This window comes from Sebastes umbrosus, chromosome 3 (assembly GCF_015220745.1).
Source record: "Sebastes umbrosus isolate fSebUmb1 chromosome 3, fSebUmb1.pri, whole genome shotgun sequence".
NCBI lineage: Eukaryota > Metazoa > Chordata > Actinopteri > Perciformes > Sebastidae > Sebastes > Sebastes umbrosus.
In genome coordinates, this window is record NC_051271.1 from 17,988,572 (window position 1) to 18,010,669 (window position 22,098).

At 40.3% G+C, this 22,098-nt stretch overlaps 1 protein-coding gene across 1 annotated transcript in view; it reads right to left on the reverse strand.

The window, feature by feature from the left end:
• Window positions 1–20,094: 20,094 nt before the first annotated feature.
• mad1l1 (mitotic arrest deficient 1 like 1) overlaps window positions 20,095–22,098 on the reverse strand; it is a 75,180-nt gene continuing 73,176 nt past the window's right edge. The window contains exon 18 of the mRNA XM_037764924.1: window positions 20,095–21,432. Coding sequence (XP_037620852.1) covers window positions 21,283–21,432 — 150 coding nt within the window. The 3' untranslated portion in view covers window positions 20,095–21,282. The remainder of the gene's footprint in view (window positions 21,433–22,098) is intronic.

Sequence of the window (22,098 nt, forward strand, 5' to 3'; positions counted from 1 at the left end):
ATTTGAACACATCATGATAACGTCAGAACACCTTCACCCAATACTCATAATCATACGTAAAACCAACCACATGTGCAGCTCCTTACAAATGAATGAGGTGGGACCACTACAATACGCTCATGCACAATAGTGGTTATCCACAGGTGTGTATTACTAGATGGTCACTATGATAAAACCAACGGCAGGCTGTATTTGCATAGTTGAAATCACTGTGAAAATACATCACACTACACTACAAACACAACGTAGTAATGTATTGTTTATGGGATCGAGAGTTGGACTCTGCTCAACCAACAACGTTCTGGGCTTGGAGAAGCCACTCGACCTCTGTGCTAAAGACGCTAGCGCAGCTAACTAGTTTCTTTTCAGCCGTCCCAACACGGCTGTTCAGAGCACCTGCATGTTTTAATAAATATATTGATATTTGGTGCCAGTGATAGTGATAACGATAACGTATCACAAGAGAAAGTAATACAGTATGTTGCCATATCAATATTTTTGTCCCACCCCTATCCGTCTCTGAGATTTCTGCTTCCACCTCAACACAATGCAGGGGAACTAAATTTGTCAGTGGATCTCAGTGTTGAAAAATCATATTTAAAAAAATTCAACAGAAACATCTCTTTGCACAGTACTGTCCTAGTTACTGTGAACAATCCACAGAACACACTGTCAAAGGTTTTCAATAAAGTCGTTCCAGTGAGTATCGCTATTACTGTGGATAGTAATCTAGAATAACAGGGACTCTGTTTCAGGGAATGACCCAAACTGTCAAACAATAAGCCAGAGATATGCCGAGGCTGCTGCGCTGTCATTAGCTTAGCTGTAGTTTACGGTTTAACGTTACGTTTAAACCTGTATTGTCTGGGTCAATGTCACATGATCACATAAACCCCACTGCTGTGTCCTCAGAAGCTGCAGCACCTGTGGTTTAGTCTGGCCCGGGTTAATGTGTCCTGTAGCACCTAAACTCCTATAGAGGTCACTGTATCTGAGGTTTAACTTAAACCTGCTGCAGACATGGTTCAATTGACAGTTATTAAATTCAATTAGGACATATTTCTACAGCTCAGATCATTTTTATTCATTTCTAAAATTTCAACATGTATGCTCTTTTGAAAGCAACACTATAATCACGTGTCAAACTTATATAATTGTATATTTATAATTAAAGGTGTCACTTTTTCCTCAATTCATTTTTCATGCCAGAAACAGGATCACGATTATCTGACAACACAACAGCTATTTGTTAATTAAAGGATGCTAAATGCGAGATTGGGTGCATTTCTATTGCCTCTGCACGGTTCTCAACATGGCCACGGCTGAGCCGGCGGCTCACAGCTAACGGTTCTAACAGTGGAAACGACAGCGAAACTGCTGACAGGGCTAACAGTGTTAACCTGTGGGGGAACCAGAGGCTGGGTGCAACGGTTCCGCAGAAACACCATCGGTCAGGACAGCGTTATCAGCTGTAATCACCATATGAGAGCAGTACAGAGCTGCAGCTGTGAGCTAGCCAATGGGCCACGCTCACATGCATCAACATGCACTAAAAGCATGCGCGGCCGGCCCGGCGATGTTTATAAAGCACAGAGACGCTCTGATTACAGCACACACACACAGAGATAGTGACTTCATTCTCTGCTCAGGTACATTACGTAAGGGATAATGTACAGCTAGCCGGTCATTGTTGTGAAAGATTCCCCGACAGGGTCTCTCATGGCTCTGAAGGGGATTCTTTCACAACAATGACTGTACATTAGCCCGCTTATTACACAGATACTTACTTAATAAATAAATAATTTGACACAAAAACAGTCCGCCAGAGTCCGACATCAGAGCTGCACCCATAGCAACGGTTTGTTATAAAGAAATTACAGACTGCAGAACGCCGTGATTGACCAATCAGAATTGAGTATTCAACACAGCCATTTAATAATCCTCTATATCTTTACATAACAAACAGTAGTAAGCTGCTATATTAATGCTCTGGATATCATATAGAGAAAACAAATAAATAAATAATAAAATATTCTTATAAATAAATTAAACATAAATAAAATAAAACCACACAACCAAAACAATAAATAGAATGGACTCTTGGGGTCTGTTAACAAAAATATGAAATGTCTGCACAATGCCCAAGTCTTATAATGATTGAGGGCATGTCTGTTTACCATACGATAAATCAATAACGTAAAAATTATTGAGATCATGACCATATATCACACGATAAGTTCATTACGTAAAAATGATTGAGGTCATGTCCATATATCATACGATAAGTCCATAACTTAAAAATGACGTGTCATGTCCATAACATGTCAATAATGTAAAAAATATTGAGGTCATGTCCATATATCGTGCGATAAGTCAATAAAGTAATTATGGTGACAGACCTACATCTATTGAGCCAAAATATTCAACAGCAATGCGTCTGTTTAGAAATATCTGAAATTCTGGGCAGTTTTGCCTAAAACTATCTGTATGACTCGATACTGCTAGAGGCTGAAAAGTACTTTAACAGTCACACAGTGACCAAATGTCAGTGGTTGCACACAGTCATTCAGAGTTCAATAATTATTGCTTATACATATAACTTGTAGCCAAGTTGTAATTTTATAACATCACACAACATGAAAACATCACAATAATTAATAATTCAAATTGGTTAATCCATGACTAACTGATATCTGTGAACAGTTTTTGGCTCGTAGTTAAATGTAATCCTGTTAAATAAATTTAAAACCCATGTTAACAAATTATTTTGGCAAATCTACACACTTTTTATATCTCAGACAGTCCAAACTAAATATGTGTAAATGTAAATATGGGCCAAATGTGTGTAGGAAAACTTGGATCAACATGGAAACTGACAGGCCTAAGACACCCTCAGTCAAAATACTGCTTCAAGAAAGACTTTAAAAAAGGGAAAAAGAGAAGTAATGTCATGTTGTATTGGCACCGTGGATGAAAGGCCCTATTTGGAGCGTGTCCTTGGTGAGATAAATTAGGATGCTTGCTTTGCTGAATGTTAATTAGTGACAGCAGCAAGTGAATGGACCGAGTGATCCATCCAATGAGGAGAGGACACGTTCTGATATGTGATGTTTAATACGGCAAGAAAATGCAGCATTTAAAATAACATTAAAATTAGAGACATGTCTTTTTTGGGGGCGAAGAACTACACAGCGTGTGTCGATACAACGTTTGGTGATGTAACCTACTTCTCCAGCAATTTCGGGTTGTTTTGTGCCAAACAAAAGCTTTGACGTGGTTGAAGTTTGAACTGTCAGCAGCTTAAATATCATTATCTGAAATCTAGGCTACCTTTACTTACAAAAAGGGCTCTTAACTTGCTCTTTTCCCTCCACACAGTTATTTTCTACCAAGTAACACCGTCCAATTTCATTCAGAGGGTTTTAATGAGAAGCTTTACTGTGCATGACGCAGGTAACTGCTTTGCTCTGAGAGACATCAGCACTGCAACACCAGGCAGCAGCTTTACTTTTTTCACTTTTCATGCATGTTATAATACTGTCTGGTTATAAAAGAAGGACAAACATGACAAATCCTGAATGAATCTCACAAAAACACAACTACTTATGGCTCTTTTACACAACATGGATGGTTATGTCACACCCAGTGGTGGGTAAGTACATGCACTCCACTGTTTTTACCCATCAAGATGAGATTATCATTCAGGAGGAGTAAGTTACTACTCAGCCTGTGAAAACAGTTGTATGATGTCGTCTGTGGCTCTGGGGTCTGACAAAATCAGTGAAGCGACATCACCAGGGTATCTTGCACGGGCTTGAGGACTTCACATTGTGAAAACAAAGCCTGGGTTACAAACTCGGGGAGTGGATTTTCAAAAATGTGGGTGTTTTACGAGTCAGGTAAGGTCTAATGTGAAGACACAATCAAGTTACATTTCGGGGAAAAATAGGATCCAGGGTTTCTGGAACTTGACCCACACTGGAGACGTACAGCACAGTCACATATCCCAGCCTCTGCTGATTAAGTTTGATGTACTGGTACTTTACTCTCGGTGTCCTCCGGTGTTCCTAACGGCATCTGCAAGATTTCACAGACCGGAGGAAAACAACCAATCAGAGTCGAGCTGGAGCCTGCCGTCTCTGAGCAGCTGTCGATCACTAGCGGACTTCAATCAAACGGTCAAACTAGGCAGCGCTGATCAAATATGAATCAATACTCTGTTACTGTAATGCTTATTTCTCACCTCAAATGTTTTCAGAAACATCTTGTAGTGTACTATTTATCTGTAAAATGAGAAAGCTTGTGACCCGGCAGCCATGTTGAGATCAATTGAGGAAATACTAAGCACCGCCCACCAGCCGGAGCAAACTTTCTCATTTTAAAGCTAAACAGTACACTACAAGATGTTTCTGAAAACATTTGAGGAGAGAAATAGGCATTAACGTAACAAAAATTGATTCATATTTGATCAGCGCTGCATAGTTTGACCGTTTGGTCGGAGTTTGCAAATTTCGCGAGCAGTGATTGACAGCTGCTCAGAGACGGCTTGGCTCTGACTGGTTGTTTTCATTCAGGTGCGGTGAAATCTTGCAGATGCCTTTAGGAGCACTAGGAGGACACAGAGGAAGATGATTTTTGTTTTGTTTAGACTAACTGTCTCATGCACTACTGTCAGGATATAGTGACCGTTTTATAAAAATATCTTTTTTATCATATTTGCATTTTGCGTTAAAGAGGAACATATGATGTTAATACAGCTGATTGTGTCTGCTTAGATTTGAAAGTTCAGTTCAGCCAAACACTGAGGCCCCTAACCGTGACAACATAGGCCAGACTCTGAGGTCTATCACGTATGTAAACCCTTGCTCCCGCAAACTGTGGTATAGTATTGAATAAAAGTAAAAACATCAGAACAGCGGCCAACAATAGTCTCAATTTGCACCCGCTGAAAAACATCGCCATCATGAACAAGCTTAATTCCTCTTCAGTGGTGGTAAATACAACACGTGGGCCGATAACTATGCTATATGAAGAGTTTGAAGTTGCTATTGATAACATTCAGTCGATAGATGTCTAATTCTCCCTCCCCTGTTCCATTGCATTTACTTCACAACAAGTCGTTGCCAGGCACTTACCGTCAATCTCAGCCATTTATCAGTTTTTTTCCCACACTGACGACCCAGATATGCCACGCCATACCAACGTCGTTTTAATATTGGCTCACAAGCCTCGTTAGAAGTGGGAACCAAACGTCAGATATCTTCCACAGAGATAAACAAAACATTAATTTTAGACCTGCCAAAATTTTTAAACTGATTAATTCACAATCATAATCATTTTTTTCAGGCGAGGCATACTTTTATTCTGCACTTTTCTAAAAGCTCTGCAGATTGATTATTCTTGGAAAAATATTTGTCGACATAAAAATGTTATCAATAAGACCTTTAGCATGATATTTAGGGCTGATGAAGTGTAACAGTATTCAGGAGAAACAGCAGGGCTGTGGCTATGTACTATGAGCCTCTCATATAGAGCCACTAGCCGGGCTAAAACACAGGTACCCACACAGTGACTCTCTTAAAAAAGGACATAAATGTGCTTCTGTCACAGCTCCACCAGCAGAGAAAGAGAGTGATATTGATTTTCTCATCCAACTGTCATTTCGGAAATTCAAAATGTTCAATTAAGAAACAGTAGAGGAGCATGGGACTGATCTAAAAGCAAAACAAAAAACTCATCTCAAACTTATAATACCATTTCATTGCAGAGATTTTGTACACCCTCTCTCCGTCAAAAGCACACATGGACAATGACACAGGCCTGCAGTACAATAAGCCTGGACCAGGGCTTATCTTTCCAGGTGAAATAACCCCCTTAGATTTATAATGGTGTTGTAATTCATGTGCAGGAGCACAATCCTTTTCCATCCCGAACTGACTGAGTGAAAATTGCAACTTCGGTACAACACCGGCGAGGTTCATTACTCCTTATCTTTAAAGTGCTGCGGTACAAGTGGCTTAAGGGCCCGACGATGGGAGGCTTCTATCAAGATGGGAACATGTCCTAACAGGGTCTTTTCATTATCCTTACATCTCCTAACCCAGGGCAGGTGAGTTTGGTATGTCTCCACGGTTACATCATCTTTCTCCCAAACCTCATTTTCCTCCCTGTATGACACCTCAGATCTCTCGCTCTCTCTCAAGCTCACATAGACAGACTGTGCAGTCGCAGGCACTCAACGGATGCCAGGAGAGTGAGACACGCTGTTTATACTGATAAACATTACAATAGTTTCATTTAAAACTTTTCTATATCTGATTCTGTTGTTGAACTTTTAAGAATTACAAGTGATATTTACAGAAATGCACATGACGCGGAGCAGGTTATTAAAGAGCACTCCCGGGCCAGCAGAATGAGAGATTTCAGGCCTGTACCCGGTGGGGCGGTTGAAAAGGGCAGCCAAACAACTCCTGGTATTACTGCTGCTCACCGTGGAGGAGAGAACCTACATTAAGGCTAGTTCTGAAGCGCTGTGGTTGAGGGCTGCCCTTTCTAGATGCGGTCTTATCAAAGCAGTCTGACGCAGAGCGGGAGACGCAGCCTCCAGCTTGCCCCGCCGTCAGAGTTTGGAACACAAGTAGTTGTCAGGCCCGTCACAGCCGGAGCTGCAGTGACCAAAATATCTGTCTTTTTATGTGTTGCCTGTCTCCCTCCCATCACTCTATAGCTGTCCACGAGTACAAAAAGAGGCCTCCCCAGGCACAAACAATAACTCCCCCTCCTTCATTCTCCACATGGCATTTACAGTGACACCTCCGGCAGCGATGGAGGCTAGGAGAGATATGAGGACAGAAAGAGAAGAAAAAAAAAAAAAGTAGGAAACAGAATTAAGAATAAGAGGCTAAGGAAGATAAAAGAGCACAGAACGACAGGGCTCTTTGCTCATTTTCGGTGTTTTGATTTCTCTCAGAGCCTTGGGGGTTGTCTTTGTGAAATAACCTTTTAAAAATGTGAATTGGGCTCGTCGGCTCTCTCAGAGATCAGGGCCTAATGTGGGCCAGTCTGTAAAAGGAGACGGCTTGATAGAGCATGATGATAAGAGTCATAATGGGAAAAATTCTCATCACTCTATTACTACATATTAAAGAGATAGTTTTGGTGTTTTGAAGTGGGGTTGTATGAGGTACTTATCCATAGTCAGTGTATTAACTACAGTAGATAACGATCGTCATGATCCCAGTTGGGAGAAACGGACGAGTACCAGAACAAGAGCAAAGCAGTGTACTGCGGTGGACGGGGGCGGAAGCAAAACATATTTTAGCCACCTAAAAGAAAGGATCAACTAAAAAATATCAATATCTGTTGTAACACTAGGACCACCATAGCCTACGCCATTTACCACTGTGGTTCCAAAATGTTAATTATTCCATCATTGTATATGATATGTTTCTCTACTGCCCTGACTTTTCCTAAATACCTATTCTGTACAGGCCTATATTGTCATATTGATTAAACAACATTTAGAAAACAAAAATGATGGCTTTTTGGTGTTTTTATTCCATGACAAAACCGTCCTTTGATTGCCAGAAGTAGTGCCGATTAAAGGTCCAGACACACCAAACCGACTGCTGCGTCGCCTGATGTCGCCTTTGTCTTGGCTGACAATTTGCATTTGAACACACCGCAAAGACTACAACCGACAGCCAGTTAGCAAGTATGTAGACTTTACTCGTTGGCTTGCTTTCCTCACTTCCATTTCTCTACTTGTGCATTGATTCGTTTAAGGTGTCCGTAGAAGCGCATTGAGACAATGGATGGGTCATAGAAATTAATTTGCACGCAAATATTCACTCACATGAGCTTATAATCACTTATAATCACACTAAGGTATGTAGGCCCAGAGTGTTCATCATATTATATCTGCAAAATATCAGAAATAAAAGCAAAAATAATCACGCTTTTTGTCTAACTATAAAAGCTGTGTCCAGTGTGTGCGCTATACGCATGGATAATTAGGGCTTTACCAAATCATCCAAATATTATTATTAATAACTTGCAGAAACATTGCTTACTATATTGTATTGTATTGTTAATTGTTGGCATCTAGCCTTTCAAAAACAACATTTTGTTACACATACAGTACTTTTGCTTTGCCATGGACTATTACTGCATCGGGTGGCAGTGTGAAAATATATTTTCTAAAAATAGATATCAATTGAAAGTAGCACATTTTACACTGCTAAGAGTATGCCACTTTTTTGTAGGTTTTAACTGTTAGATAAGCTCTCTGGCTGTGTTTGGTTTGTGATGTCATTGCTGCACTATAGAGATGGAAACACTGGCACAGTGGCACAGCCTGACTCGTCACATGCGCTAAAGAGATGGAGACTGATGAGCTGTTAAAGGCCCATCAGCGTGAAAAAAGGATACAGACGCTCTAAGGTATGGGATTTGGAGAAAATATGACCCCTAAAGAGCCTGGCGGTCCTAGCGTTAAGTGTACCCTATATTTAGAATATTTTATTTAATATTTAATACCCAGACTATGGATAAGTACCTCATATAACCCCACTTCAAAACACCCGAACTATCCCTTTAAATTAAACCCTCTAAAGGGAGGGCCCTACGTCTCACTGCAACACACACACACACACACACAGACACACACAGGAACGATAGGCCAAGCAGCATTAATAATGTACAGTGTAAGCGAGAGAACGCTGTGGAAAGGTCGAGGCTGGCTGAGAGGCGAACAACATGACTTATGAGTTATTAGGTCAGCGGTTACAATGCTTATCTTCTCTCTGACTGGGTGAACGTATCTAACCGGCTCCTGTTTAAATATCTTATGAGGGCCAATCATCCAGGAGATATCATCTCGAAGCGGAGCAATAACATTTCCAGTCTAAATTATTTTTAAAAACAAGACTAAGTGCATTTAGTTTCAAAACAAGGACAACTAGCGCTGGAGTACTGGAGATTACTGACCCTGAAAGTCGGATGCTTCCATTAAGAGAGAGTGAGGAGAAATCTGGGGCCGGATGCAGAAAAACAAGCGACGAGATGAGAGCTATGAACTAAATTACACTTAAAAAGACAAATGAATGAGCAGAGAATGAGAAGTAGAGGATGGACAAAGTGCGAAGAAGGCTAAATGACAGATATTTAGCCTTCCTCCAACTATCTCACCTTTCTAAATTACCACACAAGGTGACACTGAAACTTGCTGAAAATATTCAAACGCACACCAGCATGCATTCCTGCACATGCACACGCGCTGCCAGACTGAAGGAGGCTAAGACGAAAGATCAAGGCAGTGCAAATTAAAAGTGCTCTAATTAGCCAAACTGTCACTCTCCAGCTCTGGAAGCCATATTGGAGTCTGCCTGGAGACCTGCCTGAACGTCTCCACTGGCTCTCTGAACAGCCATGTATACTGGATGGGAGTGAGGATTAGAGGCAGCGGCTGTTGAGAATTACACTTGCCAGACGCTAAACGCTGCAACAGCTCCAAAATGTTATAATGAATGGAGAGAGATGTGTTAATGAAGCTGCTCTGCGGAGGTCCATCATCAGAGGTACAAACTTTGCCCCGTTAACAGCTCCGTCCAAGTTTGTTCTCTTGGTCCGGCACCAATTCTGAGTGCATTATCGCACCATTAGCCTTGGCTCATTGTTATGCCAGAGGATGATCGTGAGTTATCTCCTGCTATCAGCTGAAAATACCCCAAATTTCAAATGAGGCCCCATTTTATTTTTTTGTTTTTTAAGTGCATTTTTTAAGGATCTATCAGGATATTTACATGTTTTGGCTCATAAACAAACAGTGGTGGAAGAACTGTTCAGATCTTTTCTTAAGTAAAAGTAGTAATACTACAGTGTAAAATAAGTAAAAGTCTTGCATTCAAAAGTTTACTGAAGTAAAAGTACAAAAGTAATAGCATCAATTTCACTTAAAGTACCAAAAGTAGAAGGACTCATTGTGCGGTATGAACTAGTTCATTATTATATATATTATTGGATTATAATTGTGGATGCATTAATGTGTTAATCACATTCACCCTCATCCTACCAACTGGGGTCCCCCGTCATGAAGTGGGCTCCCGTTCATTCCTATGAGAGTTGCTCAGTGGCGCATGAAGCCAAAATGGCTCGACTGCTGAGTGATAAAGTACCTGGATCTTCCAGCGATCTTCCAGCAATCTTCTGCTGCGATGGGGCCTATAGAGCAGGCGCAGTGGTATTTCCTTTAACTCCGCCTCCCAACCCTCGATCCAGCATCAGTCTGAGTCTCATTCACATAACTCTGGATTCATCTATTAGTGCATTTTACAACTTTTAAGACCTAATGATTTAAATAAAGGCTATTCAAGTGTTCATACTGGGAAGTTGAATTTGCTTCAAAGCCCGGCGCTTTCCCTGGGGGCTCGATCCCCGCAGTCCCCAGAGGTATACTTTTTGTCAAACATACACCTGTATCTCACAGGTGCTTTATTCAATCCACTTTTTCATGACTTGGTCAATCGATTTGTTCTTAATGACTTAATTTCATTGTTTTCCGTTTCTGTTTTAATCAGTGCTTTTTAAAAAGACCAATGTATTGAGGTTCTGGGGAACCCCAGTCAAACAAACGCAGCACTTTCAAGCGGCAGACCGGTGTTCGAGATCGGTGTTTTGTTTTGCAAATTACATTAGTGACGGTTGTCACATGTTTTCCGTACTGACGTTACGTTGTTTGCATACGTGTTTTACTTAGTTTACGTACTTGTTTTAAGCCCAACCATGACGTTTTCCCTTAACACGACTAAGTGGTTGTGTTGTCTAAACCTAAGTGAGTGGTTTTGTTGCCCCCTGCTGGTTCTGCACCTTCATTCAGGCGTGTAATATTCATGCCTCGGCGAGGCAAAATGTGACACTGAGATGCTTTCCTCTGGTGGACCGGTTGGTCTATGACACGCTTTGGCTTGATACAGTAAAATGGTAAAATTGGGGTTGATAGGATGACGGTTAATATTGCAACTGGTTAAGGAGGAGCTCATTTATCATACATAATAAATAATGATTGGAATATATAAAGTAACTAAAGCTTTTAAATAAATGTAGAGGAGTAAAAAGTACAATATTTCCCTTTGAGATGTAGTGGAGTAAAAGTAGCAAAGAATGGAAATACTCTAGTAAAATACAAGTACCTCAAAATTGTAGTTAAGTACAGTAGTTGCGTAAATGTACTTAGTTACTCTCCACCAATGTAAACAAACAACCATCTTAAGCTGGACAGCATCTTTCAGTTTACTTTGATTTTCTTTTGTTTATGCAAATATATTGTGGAAAAATTCCAATAAAACCTAGAGCACTCCTTGTTGCTTCCTGTCCTCTCTCTACACACTTGTACTTTAAGATTTTACCTTGTATTGAAAACCATCTACATCACAATGCTGCTGAACATTACTGAAATACTGATTTCCCACCTTCCAGGGAGCCTCTGATAATAATAATTTCATGCCAGAAAAGTGTGGAAATCAAGCTGCCGAGAGTTGAAATGTGGTTGAGTTTGGTAATCCATCACAACAAACAGTTCATTTCCTTTGGGGGTTTTGTCAGTTCTGTTTTTGTCATGAGGAAGGAGCACAGGGTGGTTGAAAGCTCTCCCCGTCGGTGCTTTCAAGCTCACACTGACAATTGACATTTCAGGGTCGGCCACAGAACAACGACTTAGTTCATGCAAGAAACAACAACAAAAAAAAATCATATTATGCTTTACACGTTGTGTTTGCCTGCTGTTGTTTCTGACAACACATTGTAGCTCGTCATTGTGATGCTTTTCATTGGTCGACTATTAAATGTTAGATGTCAGAACTTTGTTGCAGTCGAGTTTTCAACGAAGTCTTTGCTCAGAGCTGCACTAAAAAATGACAACAGCACAAATCAACAAAAAGTGTTCAATGTAATGGATTACCGATTTCAAGTTGTATGTCTCTGCGAGCTCACTGTATTGCAAACTGAGGAACGCTCGAGCACAATGGATGCCTGAAGGTAGGAAATCAGTCTGGAAAGTTATTCAATAAAGGGTTTGCTTTGGAAAATATTCAGCAAAAATGTAAAGTGAACACAAAATGTAGTCAGTGAATGAGCTAAGATATGTATTATATTCTAAGTTAGAGGTTCTCATGATAAATCTGTGGGGTCATGAAATGATTAAAGGAATGAGACAGAAAATTATATATAGCTGTTAGACAAGCTTATGTATATTTACAGATTCTGCCTGAAATAATGGATATAATCACCTACTTAAAATAAGACAATTTTGGGAGAACAAATCACATTTTGACTCACAACTCATATCTATGCTAAGGCCATAACCTGTGACAACAAAGTAGACACAGCTTCATTTTGAAGGGTCCCAATCCAAAAAGGTTGGGAATCACTTTTAAGCACAGTTAAGCCATACACAATGATACGGTAGCATACTTTAACACTTCACTTTAAAGGACAATTCCAGTCAGATTAAATAAACTGCTTGATTTAGAGCTAAAACTGAACGCTCGCTTTACTTATGTGTAGTAAATGTTGGTAATAATAAAACCAAATTAATCAGAAAAATGAACACTTGAACATACATCAGCGTGACAAGAACTACCTAAAAAATAAATTTATTTAACGTGTACTTTGACTCTTTAGTTTGGTCCATGTCCCATCCACTAACATGGAGGGGGCGGGGTTTATGACCTATACTGCAGCCAGCCACCAGGGGGCGATCCAGATGTTTTGGCTTCACTTTTGGGGAGCTGTCATGTCATCCATCTTTATATACTGTGGTGCACAACTACTGGAGGTACAGTAGGTGAAAGTTGAACCAGGAGGTCGTCTGTAAACTGTGATGGATGTTTCCATCAGACAGTTTGGGCAATGATTTTATGGTTCATCTTTGGTTTCCCTTCTAAATAAGTTTTGCGAGGATGTGTCTGTAATAATCACTAATTGTTTAAAACCTTTATAACATCTGACGGCTCAGGTTTCCTGCCCTGCTGGACTTCTTTTTAGCAATTTGGTTGCATTTCAAGATCTCAGCAATTAACTCTTTGTTTTTACAGCTAGAAATTATGACCAAAACTGTGAATATAAGACCCACATGGCAATAAATAGGCATAGCCCTTTAAAAGATGAGCATCCGCTACAATCCCTAGCGCAATTTCAGGGAAATGTTGGACTGAATTAAGGTGTGAAAAACCGGCCATATACCGTAGCAAAGAAGCTCCACTGCCATCCCACCACATATTACTGTATGTACACATGCACTCTCTCTCACACACACACCGTTCCCACCGAGTACAGTATCATGCTGATTCTGCTCTAAGGGGAACCCAAGGATTTGATCTAAAGCATGACAGCTGCTCCGTCTCTCTCTGTTGGGACTTTAGAGATGGAGAGAACGGGAAACTGCATGGAGGAAAAGGTGGGACTCACTTCAGAGAGGAAGATATACGGGGCTTCCTGCGCAAATGGAAACAGGCAGATGAAGATTTTAGCGAAGAAGGTATAGATTGAAAGAAAAGAGGGATTAGAGATGAAAGAAAGACGTGACAGGTCCTGTCTCTCCTCTCGTTCTGTCCCATAGGCTCTCTAGTTTCCAGCTGAGACTCGTCTCTGTAGTGGTGATGCCTCTTCGCAGCAGGTCTCACTTATCAATATTTCTCTGTGGTGAAAAAAAAATGCTAAAGTTTGAAATGCCACTCCTATACTTTTTAATAAATTAAACATGCATGTGAATTGCTTTTAAAGATTTAGTGCTGCCCTGAAATGATTTCTGCTGCGAATTTTAAAAACCTTTCAAATGATTGTTTACCGCTGGATGACGATTGGTGTGTGAAATCTGATGTATGCTATGGAGTTTATAAAGCTCAGCTTTGGCATTTTCAACCTCAGTCTACCACATCTTCATTTATAGTTAATGAGATATCAGCGGGTGTACTAATTGTTTTCGACTGAGAGATGATGAGCTGATGAAATAAAGATAAAGGAATGAATAAAAGAGTGGAAAGAAGCGGGAAGAGCAGAGAGGACGAGGGGAAGGAAGAAAACTAAGGTTGCACAGGTAGTGAAAGACAGAAATGGAAATAAAGTGGATGAAAGCCGAATGGAGACGGTCGTAATATTTCTTCTCTGTAGGCTGAACTCAAAGAACAGAATATTACATAATAATATAGAAGAATATCAAGAGCATCACTACAGACTTGCTTCTTTTGCTGTAATCTATATCAGTGACTCTCAAAGTGGGGTTCCTTAAATCCGGGGACCTCCGGAGGTAATGGATGGGAATCACCAGAGGCCCCACGATACGATACAATTATCACTTAAACTTCATTACAATCATCATGAGACATCTCACAAGACTGAGCTCGCTACAACCTCTGACAGACAGAATAGTGGCCGTCGGATTGTTAAGAGGTTAATAGTTTATATAATAAAAGATTGATACTCGACTACTTGACGTCCACGTATCAATACAGTATTGCCACGCAAATATCTGGATTTATTAGGACTATGCCAGACTTGCTACAGTTCATTACGTTATAAATGCTGTCAAGTTGAGTCCAAATGCGAATTTGAATAAAATCACCCTCGGTTTAAAAAATGAATGACGATTTAAACACAGCTCTTCTTTTGGGCTGCAGCTAGAAGCCATCGTGTAAGCACAGTAATACACTAAGGAGTCCCGACGGTCTGGCTGGGTTAAAAAAGAATAAAACTAAAAAGCAGGATTCCACATTTGCCTCCTCCACAGAGGGAGTTGCTGGTGCTGGAGTTCCTCCACCATCCAAAAATATCTCTCGAGGTTATCTAACAGTTTGTCAGATAAGTCTCATTTCCTGACCTCCTCAAACGCTTCCCACATCTGAGTTGTTTCTCAGAAGACCACAAGAGACTTGAGCCGTGTCTCAATTCAGAAAAATCCGTTAGTACACTTCCATGTAGTACGCTATGTACTTACTTGCGTAGTGTGTGAATTTTGACAGGGTAGTGTTGTCTCAAATCGCACATGGCTGCTATGCACTCACCGGAAGATCGGTAGATCCGTGAGTGATAGTCAGCCACGGACATCACGCCGTATCGGCAGTAATTCAATTCAAACAGATCAATTAACCCAATAATGGATTCTATCCGACTACAGTATAGTGGTACTTAGTGAAAAAAACACATGTATTACTTAAATTTGTATAGTTCGGTGCGATTTCAGTTGCAACCGCTGCAGCTTCCTCGCCCGCCATTTGGACAAGTTTGAAATAGGTTGGTGGTCTCTCCCCTTCAGCTACGTTGTAAAGATGGCGACCGTTGAGGATGAGAAGTGCCCAGCGTTCCACACTCAACGTTTTGATCGTTTCGAGTACATAAAGGTACTTGGAGTGCTTGGCTTCCTGATACTTGTCAAAAATTACTAAGCATGAAAAACCTTGTTCTTCAGCTCGACAGCTTTCTTCAACGCTAGCGTCCGGCACTGAGCTATTGGGTTGCCACCAAGACAGACACCAACAATCTTCTGGCGACAACTCCAAAAAAGAGAAAGAGTCCAGCCTCAATCTGTATCTGGGAGTTTGGTTCCAGAACCGGTGTTATACGTAGAGTTGATCTTAACTATATCTAGTTGGTGATGCTCCACCTTCCCCAAGCTCTAGTGGTGACAAAGAAGTGACGTTCCACATCCAAAGAGCCAGAATTTGTCACAAAGGGTCAGCATAAAAAGGTGCCTGCCACCCAACTGGCATCGAACTGTGGACCTGTACACTGTGTACAACTGTATGGGTGGTTACCCTATGTTACTCAGTGGGTACATGCTAGGAATGCACAATATCGGCACGTCATTGGTATCGGCAGATGAAGGCTTAAAAATGTAAACATCGGCATGGGCCATAAATTAACATTTCCTCTGATATGTTACATGAACATAAATATGACATATTTTACAGGACTCCAGAGATAAGACCAAAATCTGTCAAGTGCGACTAAACATTTTCATTAGTCGCACCGGTGCACCTGACATTTAACAAGTCTGTCTCTTTGTGTGTAGCGTTATTTTTCTCCCCTAACTGCATCCAAAAAAGAAAAAAAGGCATGTGTGAAACCACTCCCTGTAGCCTTCTCCTCCTCGAGTGACATCACAACCTTAATTCAAAATGTTTTATTGATTGTGTTTTTGCTGCAGTGTCCGTTACACCTGTCCCCAGCCCCTAAAAGGCCCAGCCCAGACCCGACATCATCTGCGGAGAGAACCGCTCCACCACTTGTTTCCCCGGTCCCCGGTAAGATGCCTAAACCTGAAAACGGTCAACATTATGTAATACATTTATTGCAAAGAGTGCAAACACAATATCTCCAAGAGACACGTCCTGTTCCGCAACGGCGTGGCCGTCAGAGCAGCCCACCTCCCGTCAGCGTTTCAGCGCCAGGCAATGGCAAACTGAAGCAGAGGGGTAATAATTAACATAAAATATAATATACAGTACATAATATATATTTAAAAAATTAGACACACCAGTGCAACCAATGTAAAATGTCTGGAGCCCTGCTTTACATGTGACCTAAGCTGAAGTAGTTTTCTTATTTTGCCCGGTGAATGTGTACATTTGGAAAAGCATTGTATTTCATGTCTGCCATCACCATGACAGTTAAGGCACAGTAATATGTTAATTCCACTACAGGAGAGACTTGATGTTCTCCGCAATTAGGTGGAAAAAAATATGTGCGTATATCGGCATCGGCCAAAATGAGTCAGAAATTATCAGCATATTGATAATATCGTCAAGCATCCAATATTGAGCATCCCCAGTAAAGGCTCAGCCACCAGACACTCGCCTACAAGCTCCGATCCCAGGGGGACCATACTATCCTAGCGCCGGCAGATAGAGGTCATTGAATCACACTTAGTGGGCGTTCAGACAGAAAACAGTTCTGCATTATAGAAATACAAGCGGCTGTTAGTGGAGCTGTGCTTCAGGTACTGGTGAGGATCATGAGCTTGAAGGTTCATGCTAAAACACGGCATAGTGGCTTATAAAATAATGTGGATTTTACTGCTTTGGAAAATGATTGCGGTGGCAGTCATTTTACTTTTCGTTGCAATGATCGCAAAGTAAACAGCAGAAATACAGCGTTCAGATTCTAAAAGTAATGTTAACAAGCATGTATTTGATTGGCCAACGCAGCATCTTGGCAGATGACGTTGCAAAGCAGCAACATTTGAGCCAGTTTAAACGTCTTTTTTACCGTAAAGCCTCGCATTTCTTTTTTGCTGAAGCCTACCTGCGTTCTACTGCAGAGTGGCATCTTAACACGGTGCTAATGTCAGTATGGACGCGGTCTGCACAATTAATCAAAGTTTTATCAAAATCGCAGTATGGCCTACTGCAATTTTCAAATCGCAGGAAGTGCAATATTTATTAAAGGCAAATTTTGTGTCAAAATATCATTTTAAATTAAATATTGTTGCTGTAGAGACGTCCTGGCCTACACATCATATTCCACAGACTTAAAAAAACATCTTTGTTTGGTACAGATCCCTGCAAAAAAATCACACCATAATCATTTTAATATGTTTTTCAATGAAAGAATAATGATGTAAAAATTATCATTCCCTCTAATATAGCAAATCATATTGCAATTGCAATATAAAAATAATTGCAATTAGATATTTTTTTCAAAATCGGGCCTCTGAACGAGGCCCATGGCTGCAGGTCCGGACACCAGAGGGTTGCCTTCAAGCGAGTCTCCTCCCAGGAGTCCCAGCTGACTTTGCTCTTTCATGAACACACCGTTCTATAAAAGACTCTGAATTACACTTGCAGCCTTTGCACACAAAGTCTGTCTTTTTCGTATGCATTTTTTTAATTAGTCATCCGATTACCAAATGATTTGTAAACCTTTAAGAAGTTGTTTATAAAACATCTATAAACATTACATCGATATATGGACCAGAAAGCAATCATTAATCATTGACAAACTATTAACCATCTATTGAAATAATGTTCATAGATGCTTTATAAAGTATTTATTAACCATTTAATAAGGTCTTAGAACCATCAGTTGCAACTTTATAATAGTCATCCAAATAATGTTTATAGATGTTTTACAAACAATTTATTAATCATTAACAAATACACATAATAATATAATTATATAAAATGTTATGTGTGCAACAATTATCTGTTAAAATAATATAAACTATAGCATTAGCATAGCAATAATTAGTATAACATTATTAATTATAATTTCATGATTTGTTAACAGAAAAACTTAATTATCAATTAACCCTTTATTATTGATGGTTATTATTTAGTGTTACTGCAAGAAGTTATCGTTTAGCTACCTAGAGCACAATCACTTCCTACATCCTTTGTTTTGCAACCATCCCTGAATCCAAGCTGTTCTGCGATCACCTGCCACAGTCCATCTTTAAATTTGCATCTCTGTATTATTTGATTTGTCGTTAAGTGCTTTGTGCAGGGAGACGAATGAACGAAGTGAATCAGCTTATCAGATGGCATTTTGGATAATGACGGTTGCACTTATGATGGCTCCGAGTGGTCAAACAACTCTGAAGGATGCGGCAAAAAAACGCAGAAAATCTGTTGCGAAAACTTTAATGACAAACGAAAGTTTCGGAGTGGATGTGTGACCGACACAACAAGAGGTCGAATTTGCTTTTAGACGTGCAAAAATGTTGTACAAAAAATACAGACTTTAGTACAAAGGCCTTTAGTGTAGCTGCTCACCTGAGACTGACCTGACAGAGCCATTACACCTGGCAACATAGCACACAGGGTCACGCAACAACAAGAAGCTGAGAATGGTCGTTAAATCTTCCAGTTTCTCACAGCCTCTGGAGATGGTACGCCGTGATCCCAGTCAGAGGTACAGAAGTATAGTGCAGTTATGTGTTGCTGCAAAATTAATATGCTTTCCAGTCAAGTCAAAAGTCAGTCTCACATATGCTTTACTGATTACATTTCAAATTTAAAACAGTAAGGAGGTACAGTCATTTTATTGGATGGTGATAAAGCCAGAGAACATCACACACAGCCTGAATGAGAGCGTTGTTTGCTACAGTACTCTATGTATCGCACAGCTTATAAGAAAACATATGACCTCTAGGTGAGAGCTGCAGGGTGTGCAGAAGATGTGCTGCGTTTTGAAAATGAATGAGTGTGCGAAAAACAGAAAAAAAACAAGGACAGTATGTGGCATGTACCGTACAGGAGAATATGTTTTCTCATGAGACATATGGCGGCACCAGCTGGAGTTGTGATATTGTCGCTGTGATAAGTGGCTTTATTCTCAGCTCACTTCCTTTTGTTTCTCACTTTTATTGGATTGCTCCCTTGCTTCCTCTTCACCCCATGTTTATTTCTGCCATTTCTCTTTATTGCTGCCTGGAAATTTCCCTCCTCTTATGTTGTGTACGTACTCGCGCCGACGCACACGGGCATGAACAGTAACTAAATTCAAAACAAGAGGAATTCATAGATCATTCGAATCAAATTCATTTCTTTCTGTGTTATAAAGGTCACAGCAGTAATCAAAAATAAATGGATTTTTATTAAGTTTCATAAAATGTTTACATTTCAAACAACAGAGCATCCCTGTTTATCTGCATGTGTGTGTTTTCCAATCCTGACTCTATGACACACCAATGTGTATGAAGCATGAGAGGAGAAATATGTATACGGAATAAACCACTGTGATAAAAAAAACAAAACTGGTTTTCTGTGATAAGGCTGAAAGCTGAATAAAGCTAAAATAAGCTGAAAAACAAAAGGTTAAAAGAATGAGAACTAACACGTCTGAATCAATTCAAACGCAGCCCACGTAATCTAACCCTAAACTAACATTACGTTCTTAAACTAGAGTGTTTTCGTTCATTCGCTGAGCCTTCACTGCCTCACACGAGTGACAAGCTGACATGTGGTTTATTGTTGCAGTAAAGTTACTGTAAAGCATTTGCATTTTTAAAAAGGCGTTTAAATCTGAAATATTGCCAAATAGGCTCAAATCCTTTGCCATCGTCTGTCAACTCTCTTGCGTCCCCGTTACAAGTGAGTGAAATCTGACTCCTGCTACTCTGTGCTGAGACTCCGTACGCAGTAGACACTTTCACTTTATAATCGTAGCGTCCATTGTCCAACTATGTATAGATAAAAAAAAAAAAAAAAAAAGTTTTTAAATTTGATGAACATGGGCGCTGATAACGCAAAACCGAACTAAATGGGCTTATTTCTATTTTTAAAAAATCTAAATGAGGGTGGGGCGGTGGGCAAGTAATGTAATCTGTGTATGCCTGGACACAGTGTAACACCGGTAACACCGCAAGCCGAGCTATTACAGATCTAATCTTGACTTTTTTCAAACCATAGTCCATATTTTGAATATGGTGAGAGGCAAGGTTGATTTTTATCTCTCTATTTTCATCTAATATTAGACTAACAGAAAATTTGAGTTTAGACTTCAATTAGATCTTTAATTCAAGCACATACCGGTAATCATGAAGTAAAATAATTAACAACAACAAAAATCATATGTATGGCATGACTAAATTAGATTCTGATGAAACCTAATTGCAAATTTTGATACATCCCGAAACGCGAATGAAAAAAAAAAAAAATAGAATCCACAGATCTTGTATTCAATCTGGATTGACTTGGACGAGTTGTAACCACAGAACATCGGTGTGAAACCTTTTTACAAGAGGTCCCAAGAGAGAGGACTCAGAAGGCAGAATAAAGAGAGTCAAGAAAGACTCCGCCTCGGTAAAGACCACGCAAAATGCATCTACTGCAGATCCAGAGAACCACATAAACGTTTCTCCACACGGTGTGTATTTAACTTGGTGGGAAGCGTACTTCAAACCCCCACTGTGACAAAAAAAAACTCCAAATCCAACTATCAGAGGCTTTAGTGTGTCATTTTCATGACAACTTTGTCCTGTTAAAGAAAAATGTATCTCTCACAGTTTCATTGATGAAATATTCAGCGTACAAATAGGGATACCAGGTTGCTTTCTTAGTCTTTTTGAATACAAGATTGAAGTATTCCATCAAACAAGGTGTTCCTCCTCCACAACACGGCGCCGACTACAAATGTCAGAGCTGTTGAGAGAACACTCGGTGAATATCGAATGAGATGGAGAAAAAAAAAAAAAGGCAAGAAAGAGAGTGAAAACCACAGGAAATTAAAACCAAACTAATCCTTCTTAAATCTATTACACCCCTGTGACTGAGTGGGTGTCGAGTAACTTCAGATGGTGGTTTGTCGGCTGAAGAGGTCGAGGGTCACGGCCGAGAGGAATGCCGGGATGCTCTTCTGGTGATGCAGGTGAAGGGCCACCATCTCCCCCAGTGTTTTGGAGAACTCGGTCTCCATGAGCTGCATGCTTCCATTGGAGCCCTGCAAACACAAACACACAGTCAGCGAATGACAACACACTATAGACGGCTTTCTGGTATGTAATGGAAAATTACATTGTATGTAATGATGTCTCTTTATGCAACAGTGGAAAGTTACTGTCTGTGTGCTCTTCGTCTCATGTAGTGGGAAAGTACTGAGTGTTGACTTTTACTGGGACACTGTCTGAGTAAAACAACTCCTTATCTGTGCAAAACAACTCCTTTTCTCACAGTCCCTGTTGTAGATTTCTATATAGTCACATTGTAATAATCTCCTGGGGTGCACTCTTCTGCAGACTTTGTGCAACTCTGTATAACCAGTGCCTCTTCTTGCAAGAATAAAATACAACAAAGACATTTCATCTGTTTGGGATCTTGATTTCAACGTTCATTAGGACTCATCTTGGAATACTGAAAGAATTTCCATTACAATTTGGCGTTGTCGGCAGGATCCCGTGGAAGATTGTCCTGAGACGACGGGAGATCGGTGACTGATCATCCAGGAGAAACCTCCTGCCTGTACCTTTACAAGTTTAGAGACGACAGGACCGATCCCCAGCGACTCTGGACCGTCTCTACTGGGATCCAAAGGACCTGATTCAGTCCAACAAATCAACTATTAACCGGGTGAGACATTTCATCTGTTTGGGATCTTGATTTCAACGTT